This window comes from Amborella trichopoda, chromosome 12, assembly GCF_054954075.1.
Source record: "Amborella trichopoda isolate Santa Cruz 75 chromosome 12, AtrichopodaSantaCruz75HAP2 v2.0, whole genome shotgun sequence".
NCBI classification, from domain to species: Eukaryota; Viridiplantae; Streptophyta; class Magnoliopsida; order Amborellales; family Amborellaceae; genus Amborella; species Amborella trichopoda.
This window is the reverse complement of record NC_142347.1, coordinates 5,665,358-5,680,594: the sequence shown is the minus strand read 5'-3', so window position 1 is coordinate 5,680,594 and position 15,237 is coordinate 5,665,358. Positions and strand designations below refer to the sequence as shown.

Below are 15,237 nucleotides of genomic sequence, written 5' to 3'. Positions count from 1 at the left end.
ATTTCACCCATTGATGCAGACCGCCATTAAACTTTATTTTTGGAAGGTTTAAAACGGTATGATGTTTTAAACACCGAACTGACTAACAAGTGTATGGTATTCGTAGTTCGATGGTTTTGACATTGAACCGATCTATGACTATCAAAAAAATTAAAAACAAAATAGATTCAAAATACAATCCGATGTTTAAAACATTCAACCAAGACAAACTCAAAAAAAAAAACATAAAGATATTGGAAAGCAAGGACCTTTGTGTAAATACCATATATTTTGGGGCCAAACTGTAATAACAGTAAAAAAAATAAGAGTACGGATGTAAATTTCACATAAAACAAAGCTTTGCGATACCCCAATCAACACTACAGCTCCTTTTTTATAGTAAAAAGACATTTGAGTACATAAAAAAGTAAACACAAACTGATCATACGAAGGCCTTATTGGTCAAATATGGATCCATGAAGAAAAGTGAAAGAAGCATACAAACAATGATTTATGGGTATATTGTAAAAGAACCCACACATAAATGGCTTGGTTGGGTAGAAGTTCATTTCATAGGGCAGAGGTTGATTTCCCAGGCTTCGAAGCAATTTGAGTTTCATTGAATAATGTAGTTTTGAAAAAAGAATAGACCGGCCTTTGATGAATTTCTCCAAAATTCAAACATGACAACAACAACAAACATTAAATTTACATCAGTATTTGATATAGAGAAAGATGACAGAAAAGACTAGTGTCACATTCTCCGTTCTCGCTAACCGGTCTTTTCTTCTCATTTGTACAACTGTTTACATAGAAGTATTGTACAGTTGGGATGCCATTATACATAAAGCTGCATTGTATTTTACAGTTGTTGCAGCTCCAGATGTGAGGAGGATGATGAGCTGTATTTGCTCGGTTGAGGCGTGTTCATTCGAGACTGGCGTTTCGTGGGTACCAGTGCCTCATCTTGCTCGATATCTGCTAATGAAACAGAATCACTCTCTTCACCACCCTTAAAGACTGGATGAATGTAAGCATTGCTGAGATACCCTTTCAGATTCAGATTTGGGTCAGTTGCCCGTTCCAGTGTATCTTTGATCATTGCTTCCTGTGTATTGCAAAAGAGTATTGAGAGAGAGAGAGACTACTATGCAAAAAAATTTCAAATTTTGTGCATTTGTAAGAAGCAGTGTTACCTCGACACCCAAATTTTATCATGGTGCCGCGACATATCACACTTCCAAACATGATTGGGAATAAAACATAAAGTTCAGGCATCTGCCGCATCAGAGCCTCCACTTGTCCAACCACTCAGTTGTGAGAGTTACGAAAAGTTCATCATATATTATTGCATTTAAAATGCTAATTATGTGGACGTACCTTGCCATTAGAGCTTTTTAGGCTGAGGTACCAGACGCACGCAGACACTCATATTGATGTCCATGGCCTCAAGATAGCTATGCAAAATGAGTAAGGGTTTAAGTTTTGGGTGGATTAAGCTTAATCTATTCACAAACAAGTATATATTGCGGCACTTTCCACTTTCGCCCCTCAGTAAAAAATGAAGTGGTTTTCTTCACATGCCTGCAAGTTTCTTAAGAATAAAGTACAACAAAAGAATCACCCTTCCTCAATTTTTAACATCTTGCCAAAAGTGGGAACCCCGGTTCTGTTCCTCTTCCTCTCCCTCTCCCTCAAGCCCCATTCTTTCACAGTAGCAATCGTCATCTGTGATGCCTGTCAAACTAAATATGGTTCAGTTTTGCCTTCCTCTCACTCAAGCCTCATAGCCATCTCCATTTCTGACACCCATCAAACTCAGTATGGTTCCCATTTCTCTTCTCCATCTTCTCGCTCTCTCAAGGTCAAATAAAATTCCCTTGAAATAATCACACAGCTAACTTACTAAAGAGTTCAGGGATTGTGATAATGCAGTTGAATTTGTTTAAAATTATCCGCTTTCTTATTTGTTTCTGTTTTTTTTTGGTACCTAGGAACCTAGATCTGACCATCCAAAAATTGCAGGGTCTATCTGCATCCTAGGGCATTATTTCCTTGCACAAAGTTCCCAGGTGATTTTTCTCATCAAGTTCCAGGGTTTATATTGAAATTTTTCACTTTTCTAGATTGGCCACAATATGTTGAGTAGGTCAGGTCCACAAAACGTGAAGTCCTGACGATACTCCTTGCTAGGGTTTTGTTTCAGCAAGCAAATCCGCAAATATACAGTTTGCTCCAAGAAGCACATAATCTTTTCAGTTTATAGTGTCAAAGTGATATGTCCTCGCGAACAAGTGGATTTGTCAAAGTGATATGTCCTAGAATTTCTAATCCATGATCATCTAATCATACACTCATTGAAGTAAGATCAAAATAAGAAGTTGAAAATGTTAAAAAATGGGTTTGGTTTATATAAGTTGGCAACCTTGCTTGTAGTTATAAGGTTGCGATATTCTACACCATTCATTTTAATTAAATGGTGTAGATTTGACACGTCTTCTAAAAAATATCTAAAAGTGGCACGTCTTTTAAGATAGCATCAAATCTATATCATCCAAACAAAATACATAGTGTAGTTTGCAACCTCACTTCTACAAGTAAAATTGCAACCTTTTTTCTTAGAGAACATAACTCGTATTAAGAGTAAGGAATGACTACACAAACAGTACCCTAATTACAGGGTCAGATGGGTACATAAAAGGAAATTAGATATAATATTCTGCGCAAGATTCTTTGCATTCTCGATCAGACAACAGTGTACAAAACAGGTTTTCGATGCCAAGCTCAGTGGGAGCTGCTGCTCCATCTTTGGCAAGGGTATCAGCCAGTGAATTTGCTTCATGCCTGATATGAGTCCAGGAAACTACAATTGGGCTCATAATGTCGCCGATTTCATCGAAGATGTGAGCTAGTCTCCAAGGAGGAACAGCTGAGCCCGAGGCCCAAGCAAAATGATGGATATGGAGTCACCTTAAATGGCAATGTGATTGCCCCACTTAGTTCTATACAACCTCATGCATTCAAGCAGTGCAGTAGCCTTTGCTGTTGTGCTGTCGTTGAAACCAATGTGTTTGGAGAGGGAACAAAAGGTGTAGCCAGAGTGGTCCCTGAATAGGTCTCCGACCCCGGCAGGTCCTAGATCTCGTAGGGAACATCCATCGAAGTTAAGTTTAATTGATCCCGGTTGAGAGGGCCTCCAAAGCGAGGCCTGGGCCACCCTCGGGGTAATTAGGTGGCACAACTGGAGCCAGTTAAGCTAGAAATCTGAGGTGGAGAAAGCTCTAAACTGTTTGAGGTTCTTGGTCCAGAAAATGACCAAAGAGAACACTTTCTCCTTGAGGCTGGCTGCTGAGATACTTTCTCCTCTGAAGATTCTATAGTTTCTTTCGATCCAAATGGACCACAAAGTGGAAGAGACCATGGTCTTCCATAGAATGGTTCCAGCTTTGGGCCATAGGAGGGATTGAGAGAGGCTGAAAACGCCAGGGACAGAATGAGGGGTGACCCAAACCAAGCCAAAAAGTTGAAGGATATACCCCCAAAGGTATTAGGCTACTGGGCAATGGAGGAACAGGTGGGCATTAGTTTCTTCAGCATTTTGGCACAAGGACAGTGGTTGGGAAGAGGGATTCCTCGCATTTGAATTTGATCCACAGTAAACATCCTTTGGTAGATAGAGAGCCAATTGAAGATTTGAAGGTTAGGGGGATAAAGGTTACCCAGGCTTTGGCCGAGGAGGGCAAGGGCTGAAGAGGGCAGCGAGAAGATGCCATGCTCAAATAACACGAAGTGACATTGAAAAAACCATGAGAGGTGGGGGTCCAAATGAGTCTATCTGCCCCGTGTAAGGGAGGTAAATGGAGTGTAATAAGGCTTGAAGTTGGAGGAATGACCCCACTTTCCGGTCACTGAGGGTTCGTCTAAAAGTGGGTGACCAGGAACGACAGGAAGAGATCAGGGGGAAATGGTCAAGGATGGAGGCATCAATCAATAGCGAGCAGAAATAGGTCGGGGGAAAGAGTCCCTCAAAGGGGTGTGACTGACCCAGATGTCAGTCCAAAAGAGGGGGCGGCAGCCACTTCTTGCAAGAATGTGGGAATAAAATTTGAACAGGTCGTAGCAGTGAACAATGGATCACCAGTAACCAGAGGAGAGGTTATTGGCCTGGCATGGGGACATCTATCTGGTGGGATGAATCCTATATTTGCTATGGAGGACCTCCTGCCAAAGGTGTCCCTCCTGCGTGAAGAATCTCCACCACCATTTGAAGAGGAGTGCAGAATTAGTATCTCTCAGAATTCGGATGCCCAACTAGCCTGATGCTTTCGGCCTACAGACCTTGTCCCACGCGCAAGGTGAATTTTGTTGGCTGAGCCATCTCCAGACCACAAGAAGTTCTTTATAAGTTGTTCTAGGCAAGCTGCAATTGAGGCCGGGATGTGGAACAAGGACATTTGGTAGATTGGGACATTCTCGAGAGTCGCCTTTATTAGAGTTACTCTCCTAGCTAAGGATAGGAAGCGGCCCTTCCAACCAGCAAATTTGTGATCAAACTTGTCTATGATGTGTCCCTAGAGATACTTTTTGGGTTTCCCCAGAGACAGGGGTAAGCCGAGATACGTAGTGGGTAAGGGAAGAACCCCACATCCCCAAGAAAGAGCAAATTGGGTAACAAGATGGCATCTAGGGCCACCCATCATTTTTGTTTTGTTCAAGTTCACTTTGAATCCCGTGGCTATCTGGAAGGCTTTAAGGAAGAGGAGAAAGGAGTGGGCTTGATGCTTCGAGGCATCGCAGAAGACTAGGGTGTCATCGACATATTGCAGATGGGAAATGACAGGGCCCCCAGAGCCTACTGTGAAGCGGTCCAAAAGACCGTGACTGTACATCCTTACTAGAGATTGGCTGAAGATCTTGGCAGCTATGCCAAAAAGGAAGGGAGAGCGGGGGTCTCTGTGCCGAAGGCCTCTAGAAGAAGGGAAGAAACCTTTGGGAAACCAGTTGATCAAGATTGAGAAAACAACATTGGAGATGCAATTCCTCATCCAGCTCCTCCATTTTTGACCAAAACCCATTCACCTTAGATTTTCCTCCAACACTACCCAATCTAGGTGGTCATACACTTTCTCCTAGTCCAACTTGATGATAAGACCTGGCCTCCTTGCCACATGGCATGAATGGATGCATTCATGCGCGATAAGAGCCCCATCAAGAATTAGCCTATCAACCTTACATACACGTTTTCCTTAAAAATAGTTCGTATACTGGGTGCTGTTTGATAATTTTCCCATCACTTAGTTGTAAAAATGAGATACTCAGTGATGTAAGAACATGACACTTCGCCAGTTACCAAAATAAACATAAGTCACCCATAGACACGTGATACAAACAAGTTCCGGCATAAACTGGTGTTCTAATTTCAGCCAATCTGCCACTAACTGAAACCTGGAGAACAAGAACTCTCAATAATGCTTTTGACAAAACCAACTCATGGGTTGGAGAAGACATGATCCTATATTCTCCTTTTGCACCAGACCTGCAACAACTGATTGCACCAAGTTACCACTAAGGTAATGAAAGCCCATCGTAAATCAGTTATAGTACAGAGATCCAACCCAATCTGCATCTTGAGTGCACCTATCAAAATCTTTGTTCCTTCATTTCCTGGCATTAACTTACCTTTCCTCCTGAGTGTTCACAAGTCTTAGTATGACGCACAAGATATGTGTGGTGACGCACAAGATATGTGTGGCATCCACAAGCATGTATAAATGGGCAGATTATGATTATGGTAAGTAGATGACCTTTCCCAACAAGCCTCTGTTACCTTCAGTATCCTCAGGCCATTGTCCAAGTTTTGGAGTTTAATCTCTGCAGGTTAATCTACAGGTTTTTGGGCCGCTATACCCATATCCTTGATTCACAAGGACTGAAACATATCCTTTGTGTGAAAACTTAGAAGCTCCATTTTGACGAGCCTTTCAGCTCTCCAGGGTCTTCTCAATGGGCTTTCATCACAACTTCCCCAAATGGAGAATATTATCAATGTAGACCAAAAGAACATAGGGGTTAGTGGCTCAGTATGTCTGAAATTAAGACCAGTCATGATGAAGCTGAGGTTCAAACTTCAAAAATTTCTTTTAATGGATGATCACTTTCTTGAACTCATAAAACAGACTTTGCTTCCCTCACCGAGAAGGCAAGTGGAGGATGCATGTCTGCTTCCTCTTGCAGATTTTTGCATTTTAGTGATTTCTATTGGGGGAGCAAACATTAATGCTATTTATAATCTACCTTGTATTTTGGGGAAGGCCTCTGGCAAAGCATTGCTTTGTCGAATTTAAAGATCCATTTGGATTGCTTTTTGTTAAGATTGAGAGAGAAGACTGGAGAGAGAGAGAGAGAGAGAGAGAGAGAGAGAGAGAGAGAGATTAATATTCAAGCACAAGATTGTGAAAATAGAGATGTCTTTTCACACAATACAAATTATGGGGCCATGTGCCCAATATATACACATGGATCCCTTATGAGAGTTATATTATAGATCAACATGCATAGGAGTTACAGCTGGAAAATCATCGAAATATAATAAAATATTATACGCATTTAGTACATTTTGAGTTTCCAAAATTGCATGGATATTTGGTCAATGTACATTATTACCATATGCAGGTTCGATAATGGGCATGAAACCTATAACATAGTACATTGCATGTTTCTTGAATGGCTCTGGGCCCATAACAGTCAATATAGATGTGAAAGTCGACCTCAATATGGTTGGTTCTTTCATTAAATATAAGATTTAAAGTAATATAAATTTCTGCTGGATTGTGATGGAGGGCAAATTATTGTTATTTTTTATTTTTAACCAATTTCAATGATTTATATTATAATTTCAGTTTTAGAGTTTATTTTTAAAGTTTTTATGGTTTTTTAAGAATTCTAAGGTTTTTTATATTTTTCATTTATGTCATGAGTAGCACTCACAAGCATTATTTATGAGCAGTGTTCACAGGGGTATTGTTCATAGGGGTAAAATTGTCATTATGAATTCTAAGTTAAGTTAGGATATATGGATTAATGTATTATTTGTTTGGACACTTTTTGTACTTTGAACATTAAATTCCACATATTCCACAAGACGTGTGTAGGGCCTTGAGGGGGTCATATTCCACATGACTTTTTGAAATTGAGCAAAAAGAAAAGCTTAAGCTTTTGGAAGCCTAGCTTGAGGTATGGAGAATAAAACCCTAGGTTTCTTCAAATGGTCCTTGTGTTTGGCTTTTTTTCTTGCTTATTTTACTGTTCCCTCAGTACCAGAGCCCAACAATCAGCAAGCATAGAACTGTAGCAAGATACTGTAGCATGGTATTGTCGGAAGTTACTGTAGTAAGATACTATAGCAGTGATTTTTGTGCCCTAGATCAACAACAAAGCCTATATCTCACTGATTTCAGCAAGTTTTACTTGATCATCTGCCTAGGGTTGTAATTTCGGCAATCCCATGGAGGCAAGAAGGGGCCGTACAAGGGAGGGTTTTGTAGATCCGTTTCGTGATCCCAAAGATGAGAGAATTGAGAAACTTGAAAGGTAAGTACAATAGCTGATACAGCAGTTCGCGAGCCTAATTAATGGCCAAGAGGATCTAAAGTACAAGCCTTTTCATTTTCACGCTCCATGTGTAGAGTCGACTGATAAGGATAGCAACCGGAGACCTAGACGTGGGTTGCATCACTCTAGGGTTTTTAATTTGAAGGATGAAATTTTTTATTTTAACACAAATTGCATGGAAAGTCAGCAAGTTGTATATTGGGATTCACCACCAATCTTTGATATACTCAAATGAACAACAAGATTTCTTAGGAGATCTGATCTATAATAAGGATCAAGATGATGGTGAAGATATTTTGGAAGAGGGTGAAGAATATAGAGAGAAGACAGCAGGAAGACTAATCAAAATCATGCCCATTGAAGCTCTCAATAATATTGAAGAGGTGGAGCGTTCAACAAATTTTGGGCATTGGAATCAAAGTAGTGCAGTAGAAGTGTAGTCGACTCAACCACAAATTATGGCCCTGATTTCATAAAGTGATAAAATAGATGTCAAGAATACCTCTAAAGGGCAGAAAATTGAGTTTGCAGTATCTTACATGACTTCCAATGGGATTTCACAAATAGCCGAATTTGATAAATTTGCATCGATTCGTCAATATGCATATCTAGATCCATTTCTTAAGGAATTCTTTTTACCATAAATAATATTTAAGCCGACAAAGAAAAAGAAAGTTGAATTCATCTTAGCACACTTCAAAACTCGAGGACGAGTTTTCTCCAACTACGGGAGAATGACGAAGGGCAAATTATCCTTATTTTTTATTTTATTCAATTTCATAGGATGTATATTATAACTCTAGTTTTAGGGTTTATTTCTAGAAGTTGGTTTTTTAAGAATTCTAGGGTTTTTATAATTTTTTATTTATTTCATGGGTACTATTCACAAGTACTGTTCACAGGTACTGTTCATCGGGATAAAACTGTCATTACAAATTTTAAGTTAATTTAGAATATATGGATCAATGTATTATTTGTTTGGAAATTTTTGTACTTTGAATATTAAATTATAATATATAAGAGGTGTTGGGGCCTTGAGTGTTAGGTTTTGTGGCCTTTAAAGACCTAAAGAGCTTGTAAATATGATGCTTTTACAGTGGAATATGCACTTCAGTGGGATTGTGTCGACTGACCAAGGGTTGGACGGTTTATGGCCCTGGTCATGTCCAAAATCCTTACCCCCTCTTTAAGAGCAAGTCTAGCACTTGTCACCACAGTGTAGCATTGAGCATGTGGCATAACCGAAAAATATTTGCAGTGGGTCATTCCTTGTTGAGATCGGAGAGATGCTCAGGGATGATGTTTATCGGTCAGGAGAACTGTGTGTGGTTATAGGCATGTGAAAGCAAGGGTCAAAGCCTCAACAACCATCAGCACGATATGTGCACATGACAGCCGCATTACTGGGAAGCAACCCTATGGAGGGGCTTGTGTACATGTGCATAGAGAGAGCCCCCTTTTGTACTGCAATGACAAGTGTTATACTTGCTCTTATAAGAGAGAACTGAAATCCACATTTTAGGATTATGATCCCACTGTTTTTTGTCCAACTTTAATAAGCCAATCATGGCTTCTGCGGTGAGTGGCATGCCTTATTGTTGTTATTTTTGACCCAGTAGTACCAGTCCACTCCTAGTATATTTCATTTTGATGTTATAACTATTTTTATAAAATTTTAAAATATTATTTCTACTGTAATATTCATCAAAAGGGGTGGTATGTGGTCCTCTAAAAAATACACACACGTGGGGCTGAAAATCCACGTGTGTGTGTTTTTTTCAAGAGTGAGGACCACATATCACCCCATTGATGAATATTACAACAAAAATAATATTTTAAAATTTTGAAACAATATATAAATATTATAAAAATATTTATAATATTAAAATAAAATATACTAAGAGTGGATTAGTACTAATGTGTCAAAAATAGCAACTCGTGTAATATTGGTACCAAGGATCCAGCCCACGTGTGTATATTTTTTTAGAAGTGGCGACCACATACCACCCCTAGTGGACCACATGCCACTTTTTTTTAAGGAGGCAAGCCACTTTTTGGGGTAAAGGAGACACAAGCCCCATATTTTCTTATTGTTGTTTAAATTTTGAATTGGTTAAGATAAGAAATCTATTTAATTTTAAATTGGATTTGGTTTCCTATCCTAGTGGGAGTTTTTAAAATATAGATTATCCTAGATAATGGGAGATTTAGATAATGATAAGATTGATTATATTTAAAATTTAAAAAGGAGTTGGACTTGGGTGAAAATCTAAAGGGATAAGGTTCATATCTTTCCACCCAAAATCATGATGGCTGATTTGTGGGATGGATGGTTCTAATTAAATCTCTCTCACCCCACAGATTTCCTAATTATCCTAAAGCTCTAGCTGGAAATTGGATAAGGCATAGATAGATTGGAATCCTATTCGAAATAGGAAATAAATCTTGTTTCTATTTAAACAAGATTTCAGCCCCCTCTCTCATTACAAGAGATTTCTCTCTCATGCCACATATTTCTCTCTCTGACGCCACCCTCTCTCCTCCTATTTTTGTATCACGCCATGGGATGGATCATTTAGGGGATGCGCTTTCACCTTTTGTGAGATATAAACCAGCTTTTTTTGGCTGCTTATGAGCACTTTGGTAGATTGGGACTATTCTTACTAGTTTGTCAAATCTAGATTAACTGTAATGATCATCAATCATGGTTGATTGCTTCCCAAGAAAATATTATGCTTGATTTCTGACATTGTTCTTCTCTCTAACTTGAAAAACTAAGTCATTTCCCAAGGTACTAATTTCTTGCTTTCAAAGCTTACAAAGATACCTTTTTTCTAATTTGTTTGGGTGAGAAGGATATGGAATATATTGATGTGATTTTTATGTGGGGTAAATAAAGAGGATATAAGGTCTAGGGTTTTCGCTACGAATGAAAAGAGTTCGGGATAAAACTTACCTATTGGTCAAGAAAAGCGAGATGATCTTGCTGAAAATATAAGGCTGCTAATATAGCACAGCTTCAAGCCCAATAAGGGGAAAAAATCATGATTCTAAGATTGTTAGGTATAGTTGATGTCCTAGTTTCAAGCCTTGTTTTGATATCATGTTAAAATTGAGAGAGAAGATAAGACAGAGAGTAATATTCAAGCACAAGATTTTGTAAACATAGATGTCTTTTCACACTATACAAATGGTGGGGCAATGTCCCCTATATATATAAATGGATTCCTTACGGGAGTTACAATATGGGTCAACATGCATAGATGTCATAGTAGGAAAATCATCCAAATATAGTAGAATACACATTTAGTACATATTGGGCTTCCAAAAGTGCAGAGACCTTTGATCGATTTGCATTATTACACATGTAGGTTTCCATAATGGGCACGAGGCCCATAATAGTGCATTGCAGGTTTCTTCAATAGCCGTGGGCCCCATAATAATCACAAGCACTTTTCAATTTGTATAACCTGCAAAGTCCAACTTTTGCTCCCTCTAAGAAATCACGTCGCACCTAATTTTTATCCCCTATTCAGAGATTCAGTTTACTTCCATTACCCGCCACCACTCTGGAAAGTGATAGCTATATCTTTTCAGCATGGTGTGAGGGTTCATGGCATCAAGAATTGGTGGATAATAACAATAATAGGCATTGTTTAACAATTGGTTGGATGATAAATAGCAGAGGAAGTGTTAGAGAGTATGGGACAAATCCCATGACGAGGAATATGTTACCTAACACTGGTAGGCTTATAGTACATTTCTACGTAATAAAATATAGTTATAGTACATTTCTACTTAATCGGAAATTTCCAAGCAGAATACAATATAACCATATACATGAAATGACCACAACACACTATGTATAATTTATTTATGGAATTCTAAGACTTACCATGATCATCAAACTTATCGAGGGGCTGCTTCTCTTCCTAGTAAAGAACAGGCTATGGATGAAGGAAAACAGTATTAAGAAGACCCAGACATGGGATCTTTGTATTTTCCTGAATGACTCCCTACTGATTCATAGTATCCAAGGAAAATAGTTTTTTCAGAATCGATGTTGTGCTCCATGGTGGCTAAAGACGACTGCAGATAATTGTTGTACCAGACTTTTCTTCTCATCAATGGTCCATTGCAAATGTTTTTCAAAAAGCAAATATAGTCGCTGATGCCATCGCTAAGAGAGCATCTGCTGGCCCTAGTGCTACCGTGTGGCTCCATCGACCACCAAATTTTCTTTCTTCTCTTTTAATACATGATTTGGCGCAACTGCCCAACTATAAGGTTGTATGATAATTGTTTTTCTCTGCTTTTTTATTAATGAAAAAATGGGTAGGGGGCCTTCTCCCCCACTGACTTACCCAAAAAAAAGGTAAGCATTCCCTTTCCTAGATGGGATTAGTATCAAATTCTCATCGTCATCTACATCTTTAAAGAGTTGAATGCTTTGACACAATAAATAAGCAAGTTGTCCTAACAGTTTGAATAAACATCAGCTATTCAATTGCTACCAGTGAGTTTATGGCAATCATAAGGAAACCAAGAAGGGAGAGACTTTATACTCCATGTGATAACCAAAGCACACTAATAGCCATATTAGCACAATTGAATGGCTGAAACATAAAACTACAATAAATTCATCCAATTATATAAATTTCGAATATTTGAAAGGTTGTAAGTGAGGGGAAAGAAAAAAGACAAACCTCTAGTGGGAACTTAACAAATGCCGACTCAAAACGATCCTTGCAAAATCTATGGAACCAAATGGTCAAAACTGGAAGTGCTAGAAGCAAGGGTGTTGACTGAGCAGCAAGCTTTGTACTTAGCAATCCCAATAATAGCAACTGAGATATTACTAAGGCAGTAATGATACGACCGTGGACATCAGGCCAGAATGCTGCTCCACTTTCATATTCTTGATTATAGACATTTATAACCTGCAACATAATACAAGGAATTGATGAGAGAGGAAACAAATGACTCAAAATCCATAACCAGATAATTGAAGAAAATGAATATAAATGAGAAAAAAATGCAAATTTAGGAAAATAAAGTTTCTTGTTAATGACATGGTCCTTCGATGATTTCTTAATAAACAATTTAAAGCTGTTTTCTCCGCATTTCAATTTTGATTTCTTAATAAACAATTTAAAGCTGTTTTCTCTGCACTTCAATTTAGTAGGCTAGACGATACTTATGCCCCACCTTAAAGGCACATGCTTGTCAATGCATAATACAAATAAATATGCCTTCCTATGTTAGAAAAACTAAATATGCAATACATCTCCCAACAATGAAGCAAAGCCATGACCAACACCAAATACCTGCTACCCAATCTGAACAACATATTACAATTACCCTACCTAGTAACCTATTTCCCCAATGGCTTAGAGATGGTTATACCCATATCCATTTTGGCGCCATAAAGCTAGCCCTAACTTTTCATGGAAGGAAAAGAATGGAAGCAGTTTCTCGAATTGCTTTGCTAGATTCTAGGTTTCTAGAATACCAGCATGCATGTATTGGAATTGTACAAAAAACCTTGAACGCAGGAACCATATTTGTTACCTTTTTCCCAAATTTAATATCCCTATCAAAGACCCTCATTTGGATTCAACTTTCAAAGTACAGTTACAAATTACAGGCACCAAACAGATTGAAACAGCCACTGTAGCTACACTCCATTATCAAATGGTGTACAGATTACAGAACCATGCTTTTGACATAGCTAACCCTTTATCCCCAGAACAAGAAAATACAACATTGTTTAGCAAAGTTGATAACAATTCCCAACCTGTCTGTCATTATATTCCTAGACAAATCTCTCGAAAAAGGTTACTGGAGTTAATTCCATCTACATGGGTGACAAACTATGAAACTTTTCAAAACCAAGATCAGTCATTGATGCAATCAGATTCTAGCATGACTAGAATGCCAGATCGAACTGTGCGGATAAATTTTCAAAATCAAAGGATAATAGAGAACCAAACCAGTGAAATATTTCCTACTCAATTTCAAGGATTACTACAAAAAGTCTCGGTCATTGCCTTTGATAAAACAGGAAAGCCAGTTTATGAACAAAACACTTCTGATGGCCATACCTGGTTTAACACATGTAATTGCTCTTCTTGTCTTGAAGAAGATTTAGATGATTTTCCAAAAAGAAAAAACAAGAAGAAAAAATCATCTCAACAAAAACTTCATCAAAGATATATGGAGGGTGATTCATCTGTTGGATTACTTGGAGAGAGTTCAGGAAAATGGGATTACTATGTAACATATGGTTGTTCAAACCCACATCCCAAATTGACTGTTTCAGATATCATCCCTTCAGGATGGGATGATCCAGAAGATAAACAGATTCCAGAATGTTTAGCTTTTGATCCGCAAAGTTCAAATTATACCTCAAATTTTCCCCCTCTTCATGATTTTGAGAGACCTCAAGAAAATGAAAAGCATATATGGAAAATTAAGAATCCCAACATAAGATATACTACTGGTTTACAAAAGACCATTTCTCCAGCCGAAGCTAGTTTGAAATGGCAAGCTGAGAATGCCAAATCTCAGAATTTAGCACTACTTCGGATAGAAGAGAAGCAAAATGCAATGTCTACTCAGATGCAGGGATTATCAGGTATAATAGTTCAATTAAAGGAAAGAATTCAATTGTTGCATGAAGAATTAGTGCATATCTTGTATACAGTGAAAGATATCAATGAGCAAACTTATTTGCTAGTTCAAAAAGGGTAAGAGAAAGCCTCCTTGGAAAAACAGCAGCAAAGCCTTGAAAAAGACCTTTGGAAATCCCAATACCAATCCCAATATCCTCAACAACAATACCAATCCCAGTTCCAACCTTTGTTACCAATTCCACATACTCAGGCTTATCCCACATTAAGAAGTTCTGATCCTTTTCCTCCTACGAGAACTCTTTACCCATTTTTACCATTAACAACTGTCCAACCTCCTATTGATTCCTAATTACCAAAACAAGAAACCCAAATGTTTCAAAATTCCGATACTGAATCAGATGTTGTGGCTTCTTTTGTTCCAGCTCAAATGGATATTCCTTTTAAACCCTTGAATGATATGAGTTCTTTTCTTAAGAACTTGACAAAGCAGCCTGAAGATAATCTTCTAAATGAAACCCACTCCTCAGATAATATGTCTGCTACATCTGAAGCATTTATTGAAGATACATCTTCCTCTTCTATGGATTCAAAATCCTTATTGATGATGAATCCTCCAGATCAGCCACCTGAACCTGACCCAGTTATGGAAGAAACCTCAGACCTCCTAACCACCAAGAGCCTCAACCAATCCCCACATATGGTGACTCATCCAAAGGCTTTACAATTGATGACATTCCACTATCTCGATGGAATGACAGATTCAGAGAAATCCAAGGATGGATGCATTCTGAAATGCTCAATCCAGCTAATATGTTAGCCAGTACAATTTCTAAGGTCATTGTTAGGTTAAGAGGATGCCTTTTTGACTGGTACGTAAGTCTTGGAGAATACAGACAAATGCAGTTGAGACATAGTGAGTCCATTATTGAGTTTCTTAATTATCTGGTCTCTGAATTCTCAGGCCCAGTGAAACATGAACAAATTGTTGCAACATGTTCAAATGTTGTTCTTT

General features: G+C 38.3%; 1 protein-coding gene across 2 annotated transcripts in view; it reads right to left on the bottom strand.

The window, feature by feature from the left end:
- Positions 1 to 577: 577 nt before the first annotated feature.
- The window catches only part of LOC18433665 (hyperosmolality-gated Ca2+ permeable channel 1.2), an 87,500-nt gene continuing 72,840 nt past the window's right edge, over positions 578 to 15,237 (bottom strand). For both annotated transcript variants that reach the window (XR_016045187.1, XM_006843747.4), the window contains exons 11-12: positions 12,297 to 12,530; positions 578 to 1,087 (exon numbers count right to left, since the gene is read on the bottom strand). Coding sequence is in view for 1 of the 2 variants with exons in the window: in XM_006843747.4 (XP_006843810.1) it covers positions 842 to 1,087; positions 12,297 to 12,530 (480 nt within the window). In the remaining variant the exon portion in view is untranslated. The remainder of the gene's footprint in view (positions 1,088 to 12,296; positions 12,531 to 15,237) is intronic.